The sequence below is a fragment of the Aethina tumida genome, chromosome 2 (assembly GCF_024364675.1).
Source record: "Aethina tumida isolate Nest 87 chromosome 2, icAetTumi1.1, whole genome shotgun sequence".
In the NCBI taxonomy this organism is placed as follows: domain Eukaryota; kingdom Metazoa; phylum Arthropoda; class Insecta; order Coleoptera; family Nitidulidae; genus Aethina; species Aethina tumida.
This window is the reverse complement of record NC_065436.1, coordinates 3405652-3431651: the sequence shown is the minus strand read 5'-3', so window position 1 is coordinate 3431651 and position 26000 is coordinate 3405652. Positions and strand designations below refer to the sequence as shown.

Sequence of the window (26000 nt, the reverse complement as noted above, 5' to 3'; positions counted from 1 at the left end):
TCGTGCGACTCGATAAATTTATAAAAATGATTGGGAAAGGTCCTGTCTTTCGTCCACGCATCGGAACACATCATCCACAAAGGAAGAGTGCTGACGTGGTGGGGGTCTTCATCGCGACACCAGACACTAACAACAAACTTTTCAGGCAAGTAGTCCGACACTCATGCATGGAATCGGCCGCAGTCCTCTGTAAACTCGACGCGACGCACCGAGCTTTTCACGCACCTGTTGTTTCATTTGTTTTGTTTCAGTGATTTTTCGTTTTCGTTTTTCAATCAGACAGGTAGGCCTAACCAATGGGGGGATTTTATAAGTTCGGAACCGGACAATTGGGTCCTTCCTGGTCGTGTGTGTCAGCGAGATTTTTTATTTTTTGAAATGTTAACATGCGGAGAACATGGTCTGTACACAATGTTTTAAGGACGAGTTAATTGTTTTACCAATAACGGAAATTCGTGCTCACTTTGTTTAATACCTTTTTGATGTCAACAATAGAATTTTGTTAAAAAAAAATTAATTCCTGCACCAAGCTTTTCCTGCAAAAGCTTTCAATTAATTATTTTTTTGAGTTAATTCAGATTTTTTTAAATATTTTAATATTTTTCACAGGTTTAAATATATTAAATGTAAAAATATCTTTTTTTTTTTTTGATAATTTTATGTTAAAAATATTACAAATAGTTTAATATTATTGCTACTTAAAAATTTATATCAAATAATATATTAAAAAAATAAATTTAGATTTTTTAATCTCGTTTAATTTATATTTTATAATTTAGTTTTTCATTTTGTTGAAAATTTAAAAAAAAAATCTTTATATTCTGTCATAATTGTTTATTAAAACTCCTTAAATTACTTTAATTTATCAAAATTTCAAAAAAAAAAAAAAAATTAAAAATTTATTCCTGCAAAAGCTTTTAATTATTATTGCGAATTAATTCAGGTTTAATAATACTTTAATAATTTTAACAAATTTAAAAGCATTTTAGAAATATTTGTGATATATAAAAAACTATTTTTTGTCAAGTTTGTTTCAATAAATTAATATATTTTAAAAAAATAATATTTTTAACATCGTTTAATTTATAAAAATTATATTTTATTCTTCATTTTTACATTTTTTTAAGATTTTCTAATAATCCGTCATAATTGTTTAGTAAAACTCCTTTAATTTCTCTAAAATTAAAATTACTAATTATTATTATTATCATATATTTGAATAATTTTAATAAAAATATGTTGATTCAATTAAAAATCATAAAATATATATGTAAATATTAATAGTTAAATTTATATTCCTGTATTTATTTTGTATTTTGTTATTTAACTTTTTTATCATATTTTTGAAAAAACTTGAATATTTATTCCCGCAAAACTTTGTAATTTAAATTTAACTGTTCGATGACTTGAAACATTTTTCCTAATAAATTCAGTTTACATTCAAAAATACATATACTTTTTATTTTTTTTATCATTTTATTATAAAAGAAAATGAAAATACAGAAAAATTACTTAAATATATTTAGACATATTTTTATAGTTTTTATTCAAATCAAAATGGTTTTATAACAATTGTTGAGGAGTAATAAATTAAATTTATTATTAATTTTAATAAAACTATTTTGATTCAATTAGAAATCATAAAATATATAAAATATAAATATTAATAGTGAAATTTATTTTGTATTTTATTATTTTACTTTTATATCATATTTTCCAAAAAAATTAACTTTTTTCAAATCAAAATGGTTTTATAAAAATTGTTGAAGAGTAATAAATTAAATTATTAATTTTAATAAAACTTAATTCAGTTAAGAATCATAAAATATATAAGATATTAATAGTTAAATTTATTTTTCTGTGTTTATTTTGTTCTTTATTATTTTATTTTATTATCATATTTTCCAAAAAAATGTGAATATTTATTCCTGCAAAACTTTGTAATTTAAATTTTACTCTTCGTTGATTTGAAGAATGTTTGATAATATATTATATTTAAATTTCAGAATCTATATTTAAGATTATATATACTTTTTTATTTTTTTATTATAAAAGAAAATACGGGAATGTTACTTAAATATATTTTAACATATAGTTTTGATTCAATTAAAAATCATAAAATATATATATATAATGTAAATATTAATAGTTTATGTATTTATTTTATATTTAAGTTGAAGAATGATGTATTATTTTTAATTTTTAGAATTCTCACAAAAATTACTTATATTCTTTTTAATATTATAAAAGAAAATAAAAATGCAGGAATATTATTTAAATATTTATACATATTATAATATTTCAGAAAAAATTGATTGAATTAAAAAATATATTTAAATACTGATGTTAAATTGATAATCTTGAATTTCAAGACATAAAAATATGTATTTTCAGTGTATAAGTAGAAAATAAAAAAGTAGAAAAATATGCATTTTTCAGTTTCTAAAAATTATGACAATTTATTACTGAAAATTTATAAATATATATATTTTATTAATAATTTTAATTTTTAAATCATTAAATGAAATTTATTAAATTATTATAATAATTGTAATAATTTCAGATTTTTTACAAGTTTAATAAAACAATATAATATAAATACTAAAACTGATTAAATAATTAAATATATTTTTGTTTCAATGTCATGTTTGTTTAATAAAATAAGAATAATAATAAAAAAAGTTTAATCACATGAATAATTAATATAGACATGCATTTTAACAAAGACGTAGTGCAATTATAAGTATAATAAAAGTAATTTTTATAAAAATTACTTTTTAAAATTGTTACCTTGGAAAAAAAGTTTTAAATATAAAATTATGTGTTGTATGAATTGAAATGGTTTTTAAAATGTGAACAATTTTGTTGTGGGAATATTATTAAACAATAATTGGCTAGTTTTCACTAACAAAAACTATGATATTATAAACAACGTATAACTTAGTGGAAATGACAAATTTATTTTCCTTTTCAAAATATGAGCAATTTGTTTTCAAGTTGGAACAAAATTGTATAATTTATAAACAAGTGGTTATTTGTGGTTTTAGTGGTTTAGTACAATTTTTAGTTTTAATTTTAGATTGACGTATGCAACAATTATTTAATAATATAATTCATTAGAAAATGATATAATATTTAATCTTAAACCAACTTAAACAAAATTTTTATTAGTAAATTGTTATGAAAATGTTCTCTTTAAATACATAGGTATGTAGGCTGAAAATATATTTATAATCGAGTTAAATTTAAAAATACATTCAAAGATGTGATTCTCTGAATTATATTTTCATTATTTTTAATAGGTTTGCCCTACTAAAAATAGATGATAAATAAAGTACAAGTAAAATGTTTATCTATTATTTTTTATGGTTGTCATTTCTATACTTATCAATATTTGAAGAAAAAACGTTTATATTATTTCTTAAAAACTTTTCTGAAATACTAATTTTTGTAAATTTTAAAGATATTTTATTTAGTAATAACAATTTTTATATACTTTTTTAATTGATCAATAAAATATGCCTAATTTAATTAATTTAAAATCATGAACATGCAATATTTTATTTTTAATTATTGAACAAATACATTAAAATAAATCAAAATTAGTTGTATTATAAAAAAACAAAGATTAAATACAGTTAATTATCTTAAATTTAATGTCAATTCAGCGACATTTTGACCTAAGGTGTGAAATATTAAATGTTATAGTGTCCAAGATCAAAAATCATCAATCTCCAAACTCCAAATGTTTTTGTTTTGGTAATATTCCACAAATCAAACTATCAAACACTGATACAACTATCAATTCGATTTATAATTATGAAAAAATGTTATTTTATTCACTAAAGTGTTTGGAAGAAAGTCGTTAAGAGTATTGTCTAAATTAAAGTAATGGAGGGCAATAAATCTCGACGAAAACATGTTGAATTTTCCACCATCTATTTCGGGCAAATCCCGTGTTTATTTTCATTCGATATGTGCGTGGGCGTGTTGCATAACTCTATAAATAATGCAAATTTTTATAAAATCCAATTCAATCTGAATTTTTATTTTGCAGGATGACTCTGGAATGGGGCTACAGCCAAAACAACGGTAAGTAAATTGATTGGTATTTTGTAGGTAAAAAGAATTAATAAAAAGTATTCCATGATGCTGAAAAGGGAATAGTTAACAATGTTTTCTCATCTGAAAACTTTGTTGTACGTGAACAAAATTGAATTGGAACTTTGCATCTTTTTAGGTTAAAACGAGTTTGCAGCAATTTTGTTTAGTATTATTTTATTGTTTGATCTTTTTATAGACCACGTAGCCCTATTTTGTTGTACACCATACAAAAATGCATTAAATAAATATTAATGAGCTGAGGGGAATAATTCCTGAAATCATTTGTCAACGTGACAAAGTAATTCTAATAATCGTTTATCTATTTTCAGTCCTGAAACTAAAACTTGTTGGAAATGTAAATTTATCAAAGCTAAACTAGAGAGGTGTTACATTAAAGAGATTGATAATCGTGTAATTATTTGCATTAAATTGTCTAAAAATAAATTTTATGTAAACCACTTGGGAACTCAATAATACAAAGATAAAACGAAAAGAAAACAGTAGAAACAAATTTCGCATTTTATTTACGGGTCACTAAACGTTTACTGGAAATAAACAGAAATAAATCAGTTATGATTTGTGATTAATGGCGTCACTTGAATAAACACGAAACATATGCAGATATTTTGCATCGTGCAGTTCGAATTAAAATTCAACATTTATTTATATCTTCGTATCGTGAGAATTACTATCGAGACACGTGACTTCTAACAAACAAGCTAAATAACAAAATGAGCAGTTCATAACTTTGAATTTTATATAAAAATATGTCTAATAAGGTTGAATAATGGCATATTATTTAACAAGTGCATATTACCGGTTCCTTTACTAATAAGTAGTTAATTGTTTATTAATCTTTATTCCCTAATTATTAATAGTAAAGCAAAATTAAAGTTATAAAATAAATATAATATAGTGTTCCTTTACTGCCTTGAAAGTTCACAACAAAATATCTGTGTCAATTGGACATATCGATAAAATAATATTATTCAATTGATCTTTCATTCCACATTAATAATGAGTTATTACATGTATTTACAATTGAAGCAATATTTAACAATGAAAAATAATTTTACTAATCCAAGTTCCAATTTGACAGATTGATTGAGTAATATTATTTAATGGAGCTTCATTTATATTCAGTTCACGACCATAATATATTTTTTTATTTTATACTACAATTTTTATGATTTAGGTAAAGTAAAATAACAGTTTTTTTTTTTATTTTTTAGTGTCATGAGAGCTCAGAATTAAATATCAGTTTAATATTATTATTCAAATTTGACTGATCGATTGTGTAATATTATTTAAAGGATCTTTCATTTATATTCTAATCAAGACAATATTTTTTTCTTATTTTAAACAAAATTAAATAGTATTTTTTTTAAATTTTTGCTATTCTGAGTTTGTAATTATGATGCTTCGTTGAATTTCAGTTATAACCATTAAATTGTTTTAAATAAACATATTTTTTTTACTTTATACTAAAATTCTTATGACATAGATGATTTAATGTGACAGTTTTTTGAATATTTACTGTCCTGAAAGCTCAGAATAAAATATCAGTTTAATATTATTATTCAAATTTGACAAATCGATTGGGTAATATTATTTAATGGATCTATCATTTATTTTTTGATCACGACAATATTTTTTTCTTATTTTATACTAAAATTTGTATGATTTTAAACAAAATTAAATAGTAATTTTTTTAGATTTTTGATGTTCTGAGTTTGTAATTATGATGCTTCGTTCATTTTCAGTTATAACCATTAAATTGTTTTAAATAAATATATTTTTTTACTTTATACTAAAATTCTTATAACTTAGATGATTTTATATGACAGTTTTTTGAATATTTACTGTGCTGAGAGCTCAGAATAAAATATCAGTTTAATATTATTATTGAGTAATATTATTTAATGGATCTTTCATTTATTTTCTGATCACAACAATATCTTTTTCTTATTTTATACTATAATTTGTATGATTTTAAACAAAATTCAGCAGCAATTTTTTTGATTTTTGCTGTTCTGAGTTTGTAATTATGATGCTTCGTTGAATTTCAGTTATAACCATTAATTTCTTTTAAACAAATATATATTTTTTACTTTATATTAGAATTCTTATGACATAGATGATTTAATGTGACAGTTTTTTGAATATTTACTGTCCTAAGAGCTCAGAATTAAATATCAGTTTAATATTATTATTCAAATTTGACTGATCAATTGAGTAATATTATTTAATGGATCTTTCATTTATATTCTGATCACGACAATATTTTTTTCTTATTTTATACTAAAATTTGTATGATTTTAAACAGAATTAAGTAGTAATTTTTTTAGATTTTTGCTGTCCTGAGTTTGTAATTATGATGCTTCGTTCATTTTCAGTTATAACCATTAAATTGTTTTAAATAAATATATTTTTTTACTTTATACTAAAATTCTTATAACTTAGATGATTTTATATGACAGTTTTTTGAATATTTACTGTGCTGAGAGCTCAGAATAAAATATCAGTTTAATATTATTATTGAGTAATATTATTTAATGGATCTTTCATTTATTTTCTGATCACAACAATATTTTTTTCTTATTTTATACTAAAATTTGTATGATTTTAAACAAAATTCAGCAGCAATTTTTTTGGTTTTTGCTGTTCTGAGTTTGTAATTATGATGCTTCGTTGAATTTCAGTTATAACCATTAATTTCTTTTAAACAAATATATATTTTTTACTTTATATTAGAATTCTTATGACATAGATGATTTAATGTGACAGTTTTTTGAATATTTACTGTCCTAAGAGCTTATTCAAATTTGACTGATCAATTGAGTAATATTATTTAATGGATCTTTCATTTATATTCTGATCACGACAATATTTTTTTCTTATTTTATACTAAAATTTGTATGATTTTAAACAGAATTAAGTAGTAATTTTTTTAGATTTTTGATGTTCTGAGTTTGTAATTATGATGCTTCGTTGAATTTCTGTTATAACCACTAAATTGTTTTAAATAAATACATTTTTTTACTTTATACTATAATTCTTATGACATAGATGATTTGATATGACAGTTTTTTGGATATTTACTGTCCTGAAAGCTCAGAATAAAATATCAGTTTAATATTATTATTCAAATTTGACAAATCGATTGGGTAATATTATTTAATGGATCTATCATTTATTTTTTGATCACGACAATATTTTTTTCTTATTTTATACTAAAATTTGTATGATTTTAAACAAAATTAAATAGTAATTTTTTTAGATTTTTGATGTTCTGAGTTTGTAATTATGATGCTTCGTTTAATTTCAGTTATAATCATTAAATTGTTGTAAATAAATATATTTATTTTACTTTATAATAGAATTCTTATGACATAGAAGATTTAATGTGACAGTTTTTTAAATATTTACTGCACTGAGAGCTCAGAATAAAATATCAGTTTAATATTATGATTCAAATTCGTCAGATCGATTGAATAATATTATTTAATGCATCTTTCATTTATATTCTGATCACCACAATATTTTTTTCTTATTTTATACTAAAATTTGTATAATTTAAACAAAATAATATAATAATTATTTTAGATTTTAGCTGTTCTGAGTTTGTAATTATGATGCTTCGTTCAGTTTCAGTTGTAACCATTAAATTGTTTTAAATAAATATATTTTTTTACTTTATACTTTGATTTGACAGTTTTTTGAATATTTACTGTCCTGAGAGCTCAGAATAAAATATCAGTTTAATATTATTATTGAAATTTGTCAGATCGATTGAATAATATTATTTAATGGATCTTTCATTTATATTCTGATCACGATAATATTTTTTCTTAGAGCTTCTGAGAGCTCAGAATTAAGTATCAGTTTAATATTATTATTTAAATTTGACAAATCGATTGAGTAATATTATTTAATGGATCTTTCATTTATTTTCAGATCACGACAATATTTTTTTCTTATTTTATACCAAAATTTGTATGATTTTAAACAAAATTAAATAGTAATTTTTTTAGATATTTGATGTTCTGAGTTTGTAATTATGATGCTTCGTTCAATTTCAGTTATAATCATTAAATTGTTGTAAATAAATATATTTATTTTACTTTATAATAGAATTCTTATGACATAGAAGATTTAATGTGACAGTTTTTTAAATATTTACTGAACTGAGAGCTCAGAATAAAATATCAGTTTAATATTATGATTCAAATTCGTCAGATCGATTGAATAATATTATTTAATGGATCTTTCATTTATTTTCAGATCACGACAATATTTTTTTCTTATTTTATACTAAAATTTGTATAATTTAGACAAAATAAAATAGTAATTCTTTTAGATTTTAGCTGTTCTGTGTTTGTAATTATGATGCCACGTTGAATTTCATTTATAACCATTAAATTGTTTTAAATAAATATATATTTTTTACTTTATATTAGAATTCTTATGACATAGATGATTAATGAGACAATTTTTTGAATATTTACTGTCCTGAGAGCTCAGAATTAAATATCAGTTTAATATTATTATTCAAATTTGACAAATCGATTGAGTAATATTATTTAATGGATCTTTAATTTATATTCTGATCATGACCATATTTTTTTCTTATTTTATACTAAAATTTGTATAATTTAAACAAAATAAAGTACTATTTTTTTTAGATTTTAGCTGTTCTGAGTTTGTATTTATGATGCTTTATTGAGTTTCAGTTATAAAAATTAAATATATATTTTTTACTTTATACTGAAATTTATATAATATGGGTGATTTAATGTGAAATTTTTTTTTTTGAAAATTTACTGTCCTGAGAGTTCAGAATAAAATAGTTCAATATTATTATTCAAATTTGACTGATCGATTGAGTAATATTATTTAATCGATCTGAAAGAGATTTATATTGCATATTTGTAATGAGGTGTCAATTATTTTTTATTGATACAATGACTACAATAAAGTTTTTAATAATAAAATGCCATTAACATATATTTCTTAAAAAACAATCAACAATGAATTAGATTAGTTAGTTAGTTAGTTATTATCATTAGCATATTCAATTAAATCAAATGACCACATTTAACATAAAATTAAATAAGTTAAGTCAAATGTTGCAACTAGTTTAATAAAATCTAAAAAGTAATAACATAAATAAATTATATTGCATGTACTAAACCTTGGATGCACTGACCTGAATTAAATATTAGTTTCCTTGGGTCAATGTTAAGGTTGAATTACATAACGTATTGTAAACCTTTCCATTAATCAAATGCACTTTTGTTCTCACTAATAATTTGTAACAATGTTTTATTAACTAAATTACTTAGATGTGGCGTGATAGTTCTTGTAAAAAATAATGTTTAAGCCTTGAAGAACGACGATAAACCACAAATTACTTCTTACCATAAATTGATACTTGCACATTTCCTTCTTGCGCAACTTTTATTCTCAAACTAGTTTTCCTTTCTTGGTCGACGTAATACAGGTGTAATGATGTCGGACATCTTTCAATCATTGTTATTTTAAACCAGTCCCAGCCAGTCCTATGAATCACTGGACTACTCTCCTAGCTTCACCTTAAGGACACTGATTTTAGTTATTAAGTAAACTGTAATTAACTTATTTTTAATTTAAAAAACCCAAAGGAAATTAGTTGTTAGACTCAATTGCAGTGAACAACGGTCGACACATGAAATTTTAATTACTGCACCGACAGTCTTTCAGAGCTGACCTCAATTTTTAATTCATTGAGAAGCAGTTATTCTTGGTAGGAGGCCTTATGTATATAATTTGTTCAAATGATAATTAATATACTCATTTGCACACAAAAGACTTTGATGTATTGTGAATGCGATTTTTTTAACTGCATGTGGTGCAATTTATTAATATTTCTAATGCTAAACTATAGAAATAGCTTCATTTTGTTTTAACAGCCTTTAAAAATAAATACTAAAACATTAAATTATTGGTTGTATGATTTATTATTATTACTTTTCATATTGCGTTCGTGTTATTCAAACTTTTTGTTTGTATTCATTTTAAATTAAAACATTTACAGATTCGTCATTATCTAAATTGACATCGCTCATTAGTCCAATATTTATTGTACATACACGAGGAATTGCAGCTTAATAATTATTGTTTTTAATGTAAATATACTCAAGTAAATGAGCTTTTTGGAGAAAGCTGTTGTTATAATATGGTAATTACCATAATTGTTTTGGATAATTTTGTCACACATGTTTTTATAGTTTTTCATTTAATAATAATTTTTATGGCCTTACTAATCACATAAACAAAAAAAATATTTACAATTATAGTCAATTTCATTAAGGAAAATATATAAAAATACTATAACTACTAATTATTAATAATAAATACTAATTGTGTCTTATTATAATAGTTGTTTTGAGACTGAAAAACTTATCCTTTTAAATATGGTAAAAATATCTTAACATGATTCAGGATTATTAACTTCTTTAGTTTCTGTGATTTTTATTATTTTTAGAAACTTCTATTAAATATTTTTAAAAATTTTCAACAAATAAAATTCAATTCTAAAAAATTTCCTCTAAACTTCCCTAAATTTGTTTGAAATTATTTAATTATTTATAATTTTAAATATTTTATCATAATTTTTTTCAAACATATATTATTTTTTATTACTTTTATAGTATTTTACAATTTTATTTTTTTTTAATTTTTAATCATTTTAAACAAATAATTTTCAATTCTTAACTTTTCTCACCTTTTTAACTTGATTTATTAAACTAATTTTAGTTTTAACATTTTCATCAAGTAAATATGTTTTTGAACTTGTTATTGTCTTATATTTACATTGTTCATTTAAGATTTTTTAATGCCTTATTAAATAAAAATATATAAATACATTTTAAATTCAGAAATTAATCAAAATAATTAATGTAATTTTAGGAATTGAATAGAATTGGTGTTTTATAATTTATTATTAAAATTTACTGGTAAATATTTATTTATTTTTAAATAATTTACAAAATTTATTTAAGAATAATTTGGTAACATTATTTTATTTATATATTTTTTAACTTTTCAACATTTTTCTTATATTTTTATCAATTACATTATTAATTCAATAATTTTAAAATTTAAACAAATATGGATGTAGCTTAAAATTATTTTATTTTCTATAATTTTAAGTATTGTGTCGGAATATCATTATGTTATTTCTTTATAATTTTTAGAATTTTTATTGTTTTTATTATTTTTTAATTCTATTCTATTATTTTACATTATTAATTCAATAATTTAAAATTTAAAATTTAAAAAATATGGATGTAATTTGAAATTGTTTTTGTTTAATATTTTAAATGTTATATTGGATATATTATATTTATTTATATTATTTAGAAATTTTATATTTTTTAAGTATTTTACAAAATGTTTTTTTTTTAATTTTATTAATAATTATAATTGATTAATTCAATAATTTTAAAATTTAAAAAAATTTGCGTGTAGCTTGAAATTACTTTATTTTCTATTTTTTTAAATATATTGGAATATTAATTCTTTATAATTTTTAGAATTATTTATTAATGATTATTTAATTAATTAATATTTAGTATTTTACAAATTGTTTTTTATTATTTATTATAATTTATTAATTCAATAATTTTAAAATTAAAAAAAAAATGAATGTAGCTTGAAATTATTTAATTTTTTGTTATTTTTCTTTTTTTTATCAATTACATTATTTAATTAATAAATTTAAAATTAACAAAAAAATATGGATTTGGTTTGAAATTATTTTATTTTCTAATATTTTAAATATTATATTGGAATATTAGTATGTTATTTCTTTATATTTTTTAAGTACTTTACAAAATGTTTTTTTTTTTCAATTTTATTAATTATTATAATTAATTAATACAATAATTTTAATATTTATGAAATATATGAAAGTAACTTAATAATTTAAATAATAATTTAATAACACCATTTTTTCACATTTTAACCATTTCCTTAGATTTTTATATCAATTATATTATTAATTTAATATTTTCCTAGTTTTAAAATTATATATTAAAAAATTTTTAAAACTTTTATATATATTTATTATTATTATTATTATTATTATTATTATTATTATTATTATTATTATTATTATTATTATTATTATTATTATTATTATATTATTTTATATTAAAATCTTGATCTTATGTTTTTAATCATCTAAAATAATCTTAAATGTAGATTTCATTATTTTTTACTATTAATTTTAAGTTTTTTATTGGTGGAATTTTTAAATTTGAAACAAAGGTATCTATTTACCAATTTATGGCTAATAAAATAATAATTAAAAACTTGCATGATAAACGGTGTAGTCATTCAAAATGTCGTGACCGTAAAACCGAAATAACCAGTGTACACACATAGTGACATTATCGATTTCCTATACAGATATACTAAATGTTTATATAATAAATTTCGACGGACTAGCAACAATAGCGTTTGTTAAAATTGGTTCCTATTAAAATTAATGAACCCTTGACGTACTAAACTTGATTGATACCAATTGTCACAAATAGGGCATTACATTGCCTGCGTGTGTGTTGTTAAATTTAAAAATAATGTCAGGATTTATATGGGGACTCAATTTTGAATCATTTATTCAATTGCTTATGGCTGTTATATTAGTTTAATTGTGGCAAATGGATAAATATCAATTTGTCAATTGCCAAAATTGGTTTTATATTCATCATTTTACTTTGATTATTATATATTTTATGGGTTAATTTATGTTTTATTTGTGCGTACTTGCAAAATGCGTTGGAAAGAATCCGACATTTGCATATAAACATTCATGTATATTTATTGTTGTTTACATTTTAATTTAGCAATCAACAAGATAAGTAACTTCCTACGATTGTCCTGGTTTACGTCGTTTATTGTTTACGACAATTTGTAAAAATGTCTGCAATTGAACTATAACATGTTATTAATAATATTCGCCATAATATTATAATTAATTATCCTGTCTCTGAGGTCACAAAAATTGTAATCTGGGTTTACTACAAACATGATTAGCACTAACCCAACTCTTATATACCAATTTACATTTATTCAGTTTTTATCACGTGTCATTATCAATACTTGAAAATAATAAAAAAAATATTATAATTACTATAATTAATATAAAAAAGTAAACATTTGTCACGGTTCTGGTAGATAAGCCGAAGCAAACATGTCACTGGTCGAAACGTGACATTAAACAAACGAAATACTCTTTTTATGTTTAAGATAATCGGTTTCAATTTGAGATACAGTAATTCGCACTCTTAGCACCGAGGTAGGTGACCTTTTACTTGCTGCAAGATTCCTCAGTAATCATTTTAAAGGTCATTTTTGCAACATGCACCAGTCATATTGGTGAATAATTATTTTATTTGTTTAGCATGCGTCAAATTCAGTCTGAATTCATCTGAATTTAGAGGTCACTGTGTATATTATCCAGTAGTTGTAGTTATTGTCAATTATAGTAAACTAAGATAAGGTTATCATAAATCACATCCATAGCCTTACATGAGCCCAGATGTAATTAAAATAGTAAATAATAAACTAAATTTATATATATTTTTTAATATGGTTTACAGATTTTAAGAAAGTTTATGTAGAATTCAAAAATTTTGTTGCTTTTTGGTTCTAAAAATTGTAATAAGGGACTACCAAGAACTAAACTCAGTTTTTTATTAGGCGCAGATAAGTATATATAACTTATTTTAAACTATTTTTACTGTCCAAATGGAACAACCACTTTCCAAACCATTAATTACTTGTAAAATATGTCAAAAGTACCATGTAAAAAGTTTCTTAGTATCAGTTACAACTCCACATAAGGAAGTTTTGTTATAGAAAAGTTTATTTCCACCTAAATCATTTATTTTCTTAAAATTGGTAGTGTAATTAACATTCTTTATTAATTAAATGGGTATCAGGAAAATACCTTTTTGACATTAAATAAATCAATAACTGATTGAACCAATGATTAAAACAAAATTTCTTGATGAATTAGTAGTCCCAAAAGAGTAATTTTAATACTATGTACAATGTAATGGTGATTATATGACATTAATAACCCTTTGTATCGGTTTCAAACCGTTGTTTCCAAATATTAATATTTAAATAACAAGTGGCTGGAAGTCGATAATTCATGGTGGTTTAACAATTCTTTCAGGAAAAGGAAATTAGGAAAACACCTTGAAATATTATTTTCCAATATTTATTTCAAGAAAATAAATTTATTTTTGACCAATTATTTTACATTTTTTATTAAAAAATTATATTTCTTTGACTAAAATTACAAACATTAATTAAAAAATATAATATTAAAGTATTAAAGATATTGTCAACTTCTAAAGTTTGTAAATATTGATATATTTAATAAAATTTCAAATATATCTTAAAATGATATACAAAATATTTATGTAACTCAAATAATTTAAATAAAAAGTCATCAATTAAATAAAATTTAAAATACTTTTTAAATTAAAAAATTCAAATAATTAAGTAACAGTAAATTTGTCTGTGGAAGAAATTTACATTACTTTATAAACCAAATTTTGTAAATATATATAATATAAATTAAAATAAATATTTTTTAGAAATATATCAAAAATTATTTATATAACTCATATAATTTAAAGAAAAAATGATAAATTAAATGAATTATAAAATATTTTTTACAATAAAAAATTAAAATCATTAAATAAACTCTGAAATTTTTTGTGGAAGAAATTTACATTACTTTAAAAACTGTTAAATTAGTTAAAATAGAAAATAATTTTATAAAAAACTTAAAAATCATTTCTTATAAGTACATATTAAAAATATTATCAAATTTTATAAATATTGATATATTTAATATAAATTCAAATAAGTTATAATGAAATATCAAAAAATAATCATATAACTCAAAAAATTTAAATAAAAAGTAATAATTAAATGTATAATCAAATATTTTTTACAATAAAAAATTAAAATAACTAAATAAACGTTGAAAGTTTTATGTGGAAGAAATTAACATTCCTAAAATCAAATAATTTTTAATAAAATATCAAAAATATTTATATAACCCAAACAACTTAAATAAAAAATAATAAATTAAATGAATTATAAAATATTTTTTACAATAAAAAATTAAAGAAATTGACTGTACTTTAAAAACTGTTTAAAGCTAAAATAGATAATAAATTTACAAAACACTTATTATTAGAAAAATATAAAACGTTGGGCGCCAATTAAATTAATTTGGCGCCCAACGTTTGTCAAACTTTTAACTTAATTTATTAAAAGTATATTAAATCTAACACAAATATTTTAAAATTAAATTATTTCTTATATATTCAATATACGGCCTTTCATATTTGTTTCTTAAAAAATCGTTAAATCCAATATAATATACACTTATTATTAGAAAAATATAACGTTGGGCGCCAATTAAATTAATTTGGCGCCCAACATTTGCAAACTTTTTACTTTATTTATTAAAAGTTTATTAAATCTGATACAAATATTATATATAAATAATAATATTTGAAAAACATTTTGATTAATTTTTATAGCACTAAATTCAATTTTTTAATAAAACATTAAATGCAAGAATGGTTAAAATAATTAAATAATCAATATCAATAAAATTCTTAAAAAAAATATTTTTTTCTTGTACAAATATTTATATAAAAGCATCCTGAAACAATACTAATTTATTGTAAAAAAGTGATTATATATATATTTTAGAATTAGAAAAATAAATATTAAAATATTTCTTTTTTTCTTTAAAATTACTTAATTAAAAAATACTTAGATTAAATATAATATCCATATTTCTCGCACAAAAATGATTTAAAACACGAAAGAAAATATTTATGACACTTTTCAGAAAAACTACCAAATTAATTGAATAGAAGGAATACAAAAAATACTTTAAAGCTATTTAAAGTTTAAAGAAACTGTAATTGATAATAAGACTTTCCAATAAATAAAAGAATTAATTTATTCAATTTAAATTAATAGTTTTCTACGAAATCATTTAGAATTTGAAGAAAATCCTATGTTAATATCATTTTTTCTCTTATTAATAATATATGTATATAAAATCTAATACTGACAATGAATCATGTTGGAAATCCCGTTGGAATTAAAACAGTTAAAAATTTCCATAACAATTAATTGGTACGATCTCGATCGAGAACCCACTATTACAAAACACCTCTCATCGTTTCCGAGAACCGCTCTCTTTACATCGGGAATCACGAAAATTACACGACCAGTATTTCTCGGAATTCGTGAACGTTTTCGCCGAACCATGATAGGACTTTAATCGAATCCGTATCTAGTTTATGTAGACATCAAGGTCCGAGAATTTCGAACGGTGTTCTCGAAATTGGCGGCACACGCAATTCGATTGTGTTCTCCGGTGATTTCTGCTCCCGAATCGGTATGGAGATCAAGGTTCAACTTTTTGATTCGGCGAATTTAACCGCAGCTTTTTTTGCCAAGATTGCTTTGCATTAATCGTTGCCAAATGAAACGGTAATAATCACATTGTGATTAAATATGGTGAATTTCACCTTTTGTGTTTCGGAATTAGAAATCAAATTTCAAAACACACTTGTGGCCTTTTAAGCTACTGGAAACTTTCTTTAAAACAAGTTTTACAAGCAAATTCATGCCACTAGAAAAAAAAGTTTGAATTCTTGGAACTGAAGAAAATATCAACCTCAGACTTGGCCTCCTCTTCACAATTCATGTCACTAGAAAAAAAAATGTGAATTCTTGGAACTGAAGAAAATATCAACCACATGTTTGGCCTCCTCTTCAGAATTAAAAAAAAAAAAATAAGTAAAATATTCTATAACACAGAATTTTCCCTTTAATATTTTGAAGATTCCATTGAACCTCCAATGTGAATTGTAGCCTTGAGTTGCCATGAAGAAGGTGAAAGTATTTTCTATTAAAGAAAGAGGATCATCTTCTTCATGAACTTGGTCAATTTATCAGTATTTATGTTGTCGTTTGTCTCTTGGTACATTGTTGATATGTAAAACTACACGTGCCTTCCACTATACTGTCATCAAAGTCATCTACAATGACAAAAATAATTAATAGTCATATGCAGGAACATCTGGACTCTGTGGTAGATGAGACAGAACTTCCCATTTAACATTTTGAAGTTTCCATTGAGCCTCTAATACGAATTGCAGTCTTCCATGAAAAAACAGTTAATGTATAACAAATTTATTCAAATAAATCATGAAGCAAAAACGTAAATTACATTTTTCGGTACATAATATTTTATATAATATTACTCATGTTCAAGAAAACAGTTATAAAGTACTTTTTGTTGGTTGGAGTCCAAAACTATGTCCTCCAAAATTTTTCAAACACCATAAATTTCAGCATGTGAATAACAGCTTCCTAAATTCACCGAACGTTTCTCATCTCTTGTCAGATGCGACTCATGATTAATGTTTTTAAATATAATTTAGGAAGTGCTTCCTGTCGCACCTAAAAGGGAAGTACCACTTCAAGCTACAACGCCATTTTTATGAACGCGTTTGATGTTACAATTTTGCCGATTTATCGAAAGCAAATCGCCGATTGTGCGATTGTTGTGTGCATTGCAAATATATTTAGAAATTCTTTGAAGGACGTATCAGCTATTAATACGTTAATTGACGAATTAGCATCGGAGAATATTTTTCGTTTCAACGATCATAAACAATGCACGTTCTGAGAGAGCAGTGAGTGCAACTAATACTTTCGTAACAGTGTGCACATTTGTGAAAAATTGCGGATATGACTGTGCATAAATAAAAAAAAATGGCCAGACTTCTATTTTTAGCACAGGGTGTCCCAAATTGGTTGATACTTACCTCAAAAAAATATATCTCCTTAAAATTTTTAATTTTTTGCCTCTAAAATATTGGAAAAAATTCAGTTTGTCAAATGTTTATAATTTGTGATATATTAAATTATCTTCTTCTAAGATATAACAATATTTTTGATAAATTTCATTTAAATGATTTTATTACTATTTAGTATTTTGAAGACTTGAGGATCAGTTCAGTCTTGAAATATAATTTACTATTAAATAAGAATTTTAATATTTGAAAAATCCTTTTAATTGATTAATATTCATTTTTAAAACAGAAAAATTAATTAAATTAATAAATCATAAAACTTCACATAAAATGAAAATACATAGTAAACATTAAATAGTTTCCATATACCTAAATAAAAATATTGACCAACTTGTCCGTTTATCAGATATTAATCGAATGAAATTGTTATAAGCCAGTTCAATAGAATGCTAATACAGGAATTAATATATTCTTTTTTAGTTGAGTTCCGTTTCATTTCAACTAAAATAAATAAAATTTGGTATTGAAAACGTTGTTTAATTCCGTCTTGCATCGATCACGTTTTGCTACTTACCTTTATTATTAGAATCACATTAAGGAAACTCCAAAAATAACGCAACAGCGTAAATTTTCCGGCATTTCCAGTTAAAATAATGTTAATGGATGTAGGAACTGGACAAACATAATTATGTTCCAACTCTAAATTATACAGAATAAAATATGAATGAAAACTGAAAGTTCCATTAGTAAAATCACTAGATACTGTACATAATATACATAATATACTTAATATACATAATATACATAATATACATAATATACATATATATATATATATATATATATATATATATATATATATGTTAGCTTACGTCATCACCTTCACCGATGGACCGATGCGACGTGCTCACATCTATTTAGACTAGTTTTGTTTTATAAGCAAATCTGAAGTATTTGTTTACATTTAATATTCGGGGCAGTTCTTAAGAAAGAACCAGGCAGTCAAGCTTTAGATGTCGAGGGTTAAAGTACGTTTGTTGTAATAAAGCGTATTATTGTGAATTTAGTGTTTTAATCAAACTAAAAAGACAGATTAACAGTCGCTAATCTATCATCAGAAGTGGGATATCTTCTCGTGAATTATTTCCGGAAGAAAGGACCTAAAAAAATATTTTTTTTTTTTTTTTGTGTTTCTTTGTGAACGAACAGACAATAGTGAAAAACACAAACGCGCAGTGAGTCCGAACGTTGTGAACATTACCGAAAGTGCATCGGAGAGAGACTAGCAGCAAGAAAGTAACAACAGATTCCAAAAACAAAACATGGAAATTTTATCGACAATGGCCAACGCCCAAACTACTCAAGCAACATTGAAGATGACTGCGCAGAAGGTTTAAGTGTGGCTGCAGCGCAGTTTCGACTTTTAAGATTTAGAAATTGCATTTGAGGAATATGACTTGAATTTGTCAGGAATGGACGAGTGGGTTACGAAAGAAATAAAAGAACAACCGAATGCCGTTTGATCTCATAAACTCTTCATCAGATTATCAGAGCGCCATCGTTAAAGCCATTGGACCACTTAAAGACGATATTACGTTTGTTTATGTTGATGATGTGTTGTGCCCTGCTCGACCCATTCAAGAATGTCATAAGAATTTAAGAAAGGACATTGACGCCCTTAAATATACAAAAATGTAACTTTTTACAAACATCTGTGAAATATTTAGGTGTGATCGAAAAAGGACTGGCTGGATATTTTAGACATCTTGTGAAAAACTTTGCAACTTTAACAGCACCGATATCTGCACTGTTACGTGAGGGAAAATCTTTTGAATGGACATATAAATGTGAAAATGTACGATTGACTTCTTATCCTATTTTCAACATTTTTGATCTGGAATTGTCAACCGAACTACATACAGAAACAAGTTCGTTAGGATTAGATGTCGCTATTAGCTGTCGAATAGAGGAAAGTTGAAACCAAAGTATCACGGACCCTTTGAGGTAACGCATTGTTTACCTAATGAGAGGTACGCACTCCGAAGGATTGGCAGCCGAGGTAGAACTACAACAGCAGCGCATGAACAGTTACGAACCTGGCCAGATACAGAAATTCTATAAGGTATGATGGATATAGATTTATTTAATAAGATTGATGTGTGAATGTGTGTAAAGGTCCCTGCATAGTAGGCTGTTTAAGGTCCCTGTGTATCAGGCTATGTGTAAAGGTCCCTGCTTAGTAGGCTATGATTAAGGTCCCTGCTCGGCAGGCTATTTTTAAGGTCCCTGCGTCGCAGGCTATGTTTGAGGTCCCTACTTTGCAGGCTATGTTTAAGGTCCCTACTTTGCAGGCTATGTTTAAAGGTACCTGCTCGGCAGGCTATTTTTAAGGTCCCTGCTCTGCAGGCTTAGATTGTTGTGTTCTGGGTCTGTGAGACAAGCGGGTAATAGACCTGGTAGTGGTTGAACCGCCTCTGAGCTCCTGGCTAGAATATGGTATCTTTTGATAGCACTTGAGAGTCATGGGTGTAACAGACCTATTGATGGTTGAGCCGCCTCTGAGCTTCTAGTGATTGTTAACTGTGCCGCATAACAGTCTATTTTGTTAAATGAAATAAGGTTTAGACTTAGTTCTTCGAATATATTTTGAGCTTGTACTGCTGTTATAATGTTTACAGATTACCGGTGTCAGGTGAATCTTTGCAAAACTGCGGAAGGCGCGAGGACGCCGCACATGTCAGGAAGGCCGTGTTAGCTTACGTCATCACCTTCACCGATGGACCGATGCGACGTGCTCACATCTATTTAGACTAGTTTTGTTTTATAAGCAAATCTGAAGTATTTGTTTACATTTAATATTCGGGGCAGTTCTTAAGAAAGAACCAGGCAGTCAAGCTTTAGATGTCGAGGGTTAAAGTACGTTTGTTGTAATAAAGCGTATTATTGTGAATTTAGTGTTTTAATCAAACTAAAAAGACAGATTAACAGTCGCTAATCTATCATATATATATATATATATATAATATACATAATATACATCATATACTTAATATACATAATGTGCATTATATACAATTTAATAAACTTTTAATAAATAAAGTAAAAAGTTGGGCGCCAAATTAATTTAATTGGCGCCCAACGTTATATTTTTCCAATAATAAGTGTATATTATATTGGAATTAACGATTTTTTAAGAAACAAATATGAAAGGACAGATATTGAATATAACAAATAATTTAATATTAAAATATTTGTGTTAGATTTAATATGCTTTTAATAAATTAAGGAAAAAGTTTGATAAACTTTGGGCGCCAAATTAATTTAATTGGCGCCCAACGTTTTTTATTTTTCTATTATATTATATTATATATTATTGATATTCAATCTAAATTTAGTTAAATTAATATTTCTTTAGTCAACAAGAGAATTTTCTTATCCATCTATTTAGTACGAAAATTATAATTAACGTCAGTCATTTAAAAATATGTATTTATAACAAACTTTTGACGAATTTGAAATGAAAGCGTTTTATAAAACACACAGACTTCATAAAAATACATCTTTATATAAATAGCACGTTTTCGTAATCTGGAATCAGTTAAAGTTCCGATAAATATTATGGTAGATTTGAAACGTCGCCAATTCCTTTCATTTTGCTTAGTGACCAGAACTTTGTTATTGTTAATTTAAGTTCCCAAAATAATCAAAATTAAATTGCTTATGTGAGATCAGCACAATTAAAAATCATTTTTTATGTCTTTCAATCAAGATTAAGGAAATCAATCTGGTTAATAAAAAAATTATTTCATTAAACTTCATGTTTTAATAAAACGCATTTGATAAATGTAAATAAAAATCCAAAAATAAGAAAAAAAGATATTTATTTAAAATACTTACAGTTCAACTATTTTGACCAAATTAAAAATGGTCCAAAGGTAACAATTACACAATGTCACTAACATCAATTTGTTCCATTACGCTCCGAAATTAATTTCGGCACGTTATAATTTAAATAATACGAGGCGGAGTAAAATGTGCGTAGTTTAACCTTGATTAGGTACCATGAAGTTTGTGACACACATTTATTTAACAAAATACATTTTTTTAAATTAACTTTGTACTTAATTACAGTAGAAATCAATTCCGTAAATAAAATCCTGAGTAGTAAATAACACCTTGACAGACCATAAGGTACAAGCCCAGAAAACTTAAGTTAATGAAGTATGAGCTCAATCAATAATCGACCTATAAATCCACATTTAATTAGCCCATATGGGCAGCCAGTCGACTTCAAGTAATCCTACCACAACAAAAAGGGCCTTGTCAAAGTTGGATGCGCATTTTTTGCTGACAGATTAAAAAAATATTTATAGAAAGTTAATAAATGCACAAAATATACTTATCACAGTCTAATAGAAAATGATACTTGACTATAATTATTTTTATTTCCGAATACGTTCTAGATTTCTATTGTTTGAGCAATTTTGTAACTTAGCATGCTTCTTTTAATCTGCACCATTACGACGTTAAACCACAATATATAATTTAAGTAAAACTCAACAACAAAATTGTGCGAACAAATATAAGAAGGTAAAATTATATATTATTATATTTGTACACTTCAAGGTTGTTAATTTTAAAAACCAAATCGACAACCAACAAAAACAATCACACGATGACAAAGTTTGAAAGATTTGCACGCAACTAAACCTCTAATTATAATTTATATTTATTTTTTCAGGTCCAGATTCTTGGGGAAAATGTTATCCAGACGCCTGCGGCAAAAACCAAAGTCCCGTGGACATTGAACCGGTTAAAGTTAAAGTGGTGAATTCACACAAGAGATTAACGTGGAGATATATCGCAGAAAATACTGAATCCATCACCAATCCCGGTTATTGTTGGAAGGTCCACGTGAACGGAAAAGGATCAGGTTTGTTTCTTGTTCTTACTGAATAGTAATTGTAAACTATTCGTATAAATAAATAAGAAGAAATAATATAATATATACGGTGCATTCACCAAAATTTTAAAAATATTAATATTAATTAATTAAAATATCTTCGTTAATTTTTAGAGTTTCAATCTATTAAAAAATGGCTATTTCGAATAAATAATAATAAGAATAATTACAGAGATTAGTGGAATAATATTATTTAAAATTAATTTAAATATTTAATTAATAAGCAAATCAGACAAAAAGAATCTATTTAATTATTTCAGTGTTTAGCATTTTTAAATGATTAATATTTTACAGTTTATATATAATTAATATTGTGAGTCAAAAATTTGGGCCACATTAAATTTGAACTTAATTATATCCACAAGTTCACCTCATTAGCTTCTAAACAACTTGATAGTATGCAACCCAGACTACACACAGTATACACAATATGTATAAATAATAAATAAACTTAAATTAGGAAATATTAATAAATAAATGTGGAGTTTTCGGGAAGAAAAGAGACTTCTAAGTTTTATTTTTTATTTTTTTTTAAATATCTCATTCGTTTTTGACATTTAACATTTTTTAAAATAACTCTTATCTGAAGAAAGGAGGAAATATTTAAAATTAAACAATTAATTAAGTGAAATATTGTACAATAATAAAATATAAGTAACACTTGAAAAAATATCTCGAGCATGTGATGGATGAATTTCCTATTTAACGATTTGAAGCTTTCTTAAGTCTCTAATGCAACATGGGATTGTGAAGAAGCAAAACCAGATTGTCTAGCTTCAATCTATTATCAAAACTGGCTTGAATTGTCATAATTAACCCATTTTTATCATATATAACAATACGATCAATAAAAGGCTGATTTGCGATGCGTGCAAGTAGAAAATTAACAATGGACAAACACCTAATTTTTGTTATTATCAGTTCCAGCTTCAATCCATTATCCAAACTAGGAAAAATTGTCATAATAAACTCATTTTTGTCATAATCAACCTATTTTTGTCATATACAATCAATAAAAGTCTGATTTGCGTTGCGTGCAAGAATAGAATTGAAAATATACAAATGCCTAATTTTGTAATCCTCACTTCCCGCTTCAATCCATTATCCAAACTAACAAAAATTGTCATAATAAACCCATATTTTTTGTCATATATAACAATATGATCAATAAAAAGCTAATTTGCGTTGCGTGCAAAGGAGAATTGGCAATTGACAAACGCCTAATTTTGTTATTCTCACTTTGAGCTTCAATCCATTGTCCAAACAATCAAAACTTATCATAATCAATCCATTTTTGTCATATATAACAAAAGGATCAATAAAAGGCTAATTTGTTCCAGAATTGACTGGTGGTCCTCTAGAAGGTCATTACGTCTTGGAACAATTCCACTGTCACTGGGGAGATTCAGACGACAGAGGCTCAGAGCACACCATCAATGGACAACAGTATGCCGGAGAAGTAAATCCCATAAAACAACCAAATTAACAAAAAACTAATCAATTTGTTATCATTTTAGTTACATTTGGTCCACTGGAACTCCACAAAGTATCACTCTTTCGAAGAGGCTGCTAAGCACCCAGATGGCCTGTGTGTTCTCGGAGTATTTCTGAAGGTACCTTCAGCATTTTTCTTGAATTTTTAGTGTTTTATCATTGTTTAATTATTTTAGCCCGGTCATAAAAACCACGAACTGGACAAGATCGTGGCACAATTGTCCCACATAGAGTACAAGGACGAAGCAGCTAGAATCTTAGTGCCCCTAGACCCCGGTCACTTTCTTCCTGAGGACAGCGGTTACTACACGTACCAAGGCTCCCTGACAACACCCCCATGTTCGGAATGCGTCATCTGGATCATTTTTAAGGAACCCCTCGAAGTCTCCCACGATCAAGTAAACTACACCTATTAAAAAAGTTACTAATTCATTAATTAATTTGTTGTAGTTGGCAGCGTTTAGGAACTTGAAGAGCTACTGCAAAGAACAACAATGTCCTTGTGACGACTTCAAAGGTTTTGTGAAAAACAACTTCCGCCCCACGTTCCCATTGGGCCAAAGAGAAATCAAAGAGTGCAGGCAATAAGTGTAGAGAGATTTGTTTAATTGAATCACATGGCGATATTACTAAACCTTAGTTCGTAATTAGTAGGTTTTGTAACTACACCTTTTGAGATTTTTTTTTTGACTTGCCATAGTGAAAAATTCGTACCTACGCCTATTATAAAAATTTTACGTAGTACCACCTTTTCACTGAGGCATTTATTGTTTGTTTTCTGTACAATTTAAATATTAGTGAGATTTATAACCAGGATGTGATTAGAATTAATGTAAACCATTTTTTAGTTGTTATATAGTTCCTATAGTTTATATTTGAAATGTGTCCACACAAAGTGTGCCTTACTTCTGATTGTCAAATATTTTTGCCAACTATAAAAGATATTGTGCTAAAGGGTAAATAAATAGATTATACAGTTAAAACTGGATTTTAATTCACTCATTACCTTTCTCTCTAACTGAAATAAGGTTAAAACTATGATTTTGATGAATTGTTGAATTTAATTTAATTATGTGAGACAAAGTAATTTTAAGAATTATTTTTATTTTTTCATTTCGACGTAAATTACCACAAATCCTTCTCGTAGACCCCAAATGATAATTTGTGTCTGTTGACGTCAGATTATAGATTAAGTGGGATTTTGTGGTATTAAATAAACAATTATTAACATTTGTCTAAGACTTAAATCCTTGTTTACATTTTGCATTATTCTTTAATTCATAAATAAATAATATGAATCTCAAACCCACCAGCAAAGCATGTCACCAAATATTTTTTTAATAAGTGACAATTAAAATATCATAAACATTATAAAAATAGTAAAATAAGCAGAGCACAATGAATAAAACTTTAATTATAATTGACTACCAAGTTACATGCTGTGATAAGTTAATCCTGCAACTACAAACAAAATGCATTAGTCAATATTTTTATTCATATTTTGTCTAATTAAATAATAAAGT

At 24.7% G+C, this 26000-nt stretch overlaps 1 protein-coding gene across 2 annotated transcripts; it reads left to right on the top strand.

The window, feature by feature from the left end:
- Positions 1 to 25460, top strand: LOC109600592 (carbonic anhydrase 1). 2 transcript variants are annotated; one of them, XM_020016763.2, is made up of 7 exons: positions 1 to 145; positions 4058 to 4092; positions 22762 to 22953; positions 24324 to 24442; positions 24501 to 24596; positions 24654 to 24875; positions 24928 to 25460. In XM_020016763.2, exons 1-7 carry the CDS (start codon positions 27 to 29, stop codon positions 25063 to 25065), a joined length of 921 nt encoding a protein of 306 aa, XP_019872322.2. In that variant the 5' UTR covers positions 1 to 26; the 3' UTR covers positions 25066 to 25460. The 2 variants fall into 2 exon arrangements, with proteins under 2 accessions (XP_019872322.2, XP_019872321.1); XM_020016762.2 differs by lacking the exon at positions 1 to 145 and adding an exon at positions 146 to 283.
- The last annotated feature ends 540 nt before the right edge of the window (positions 25461 to 26000 follow it).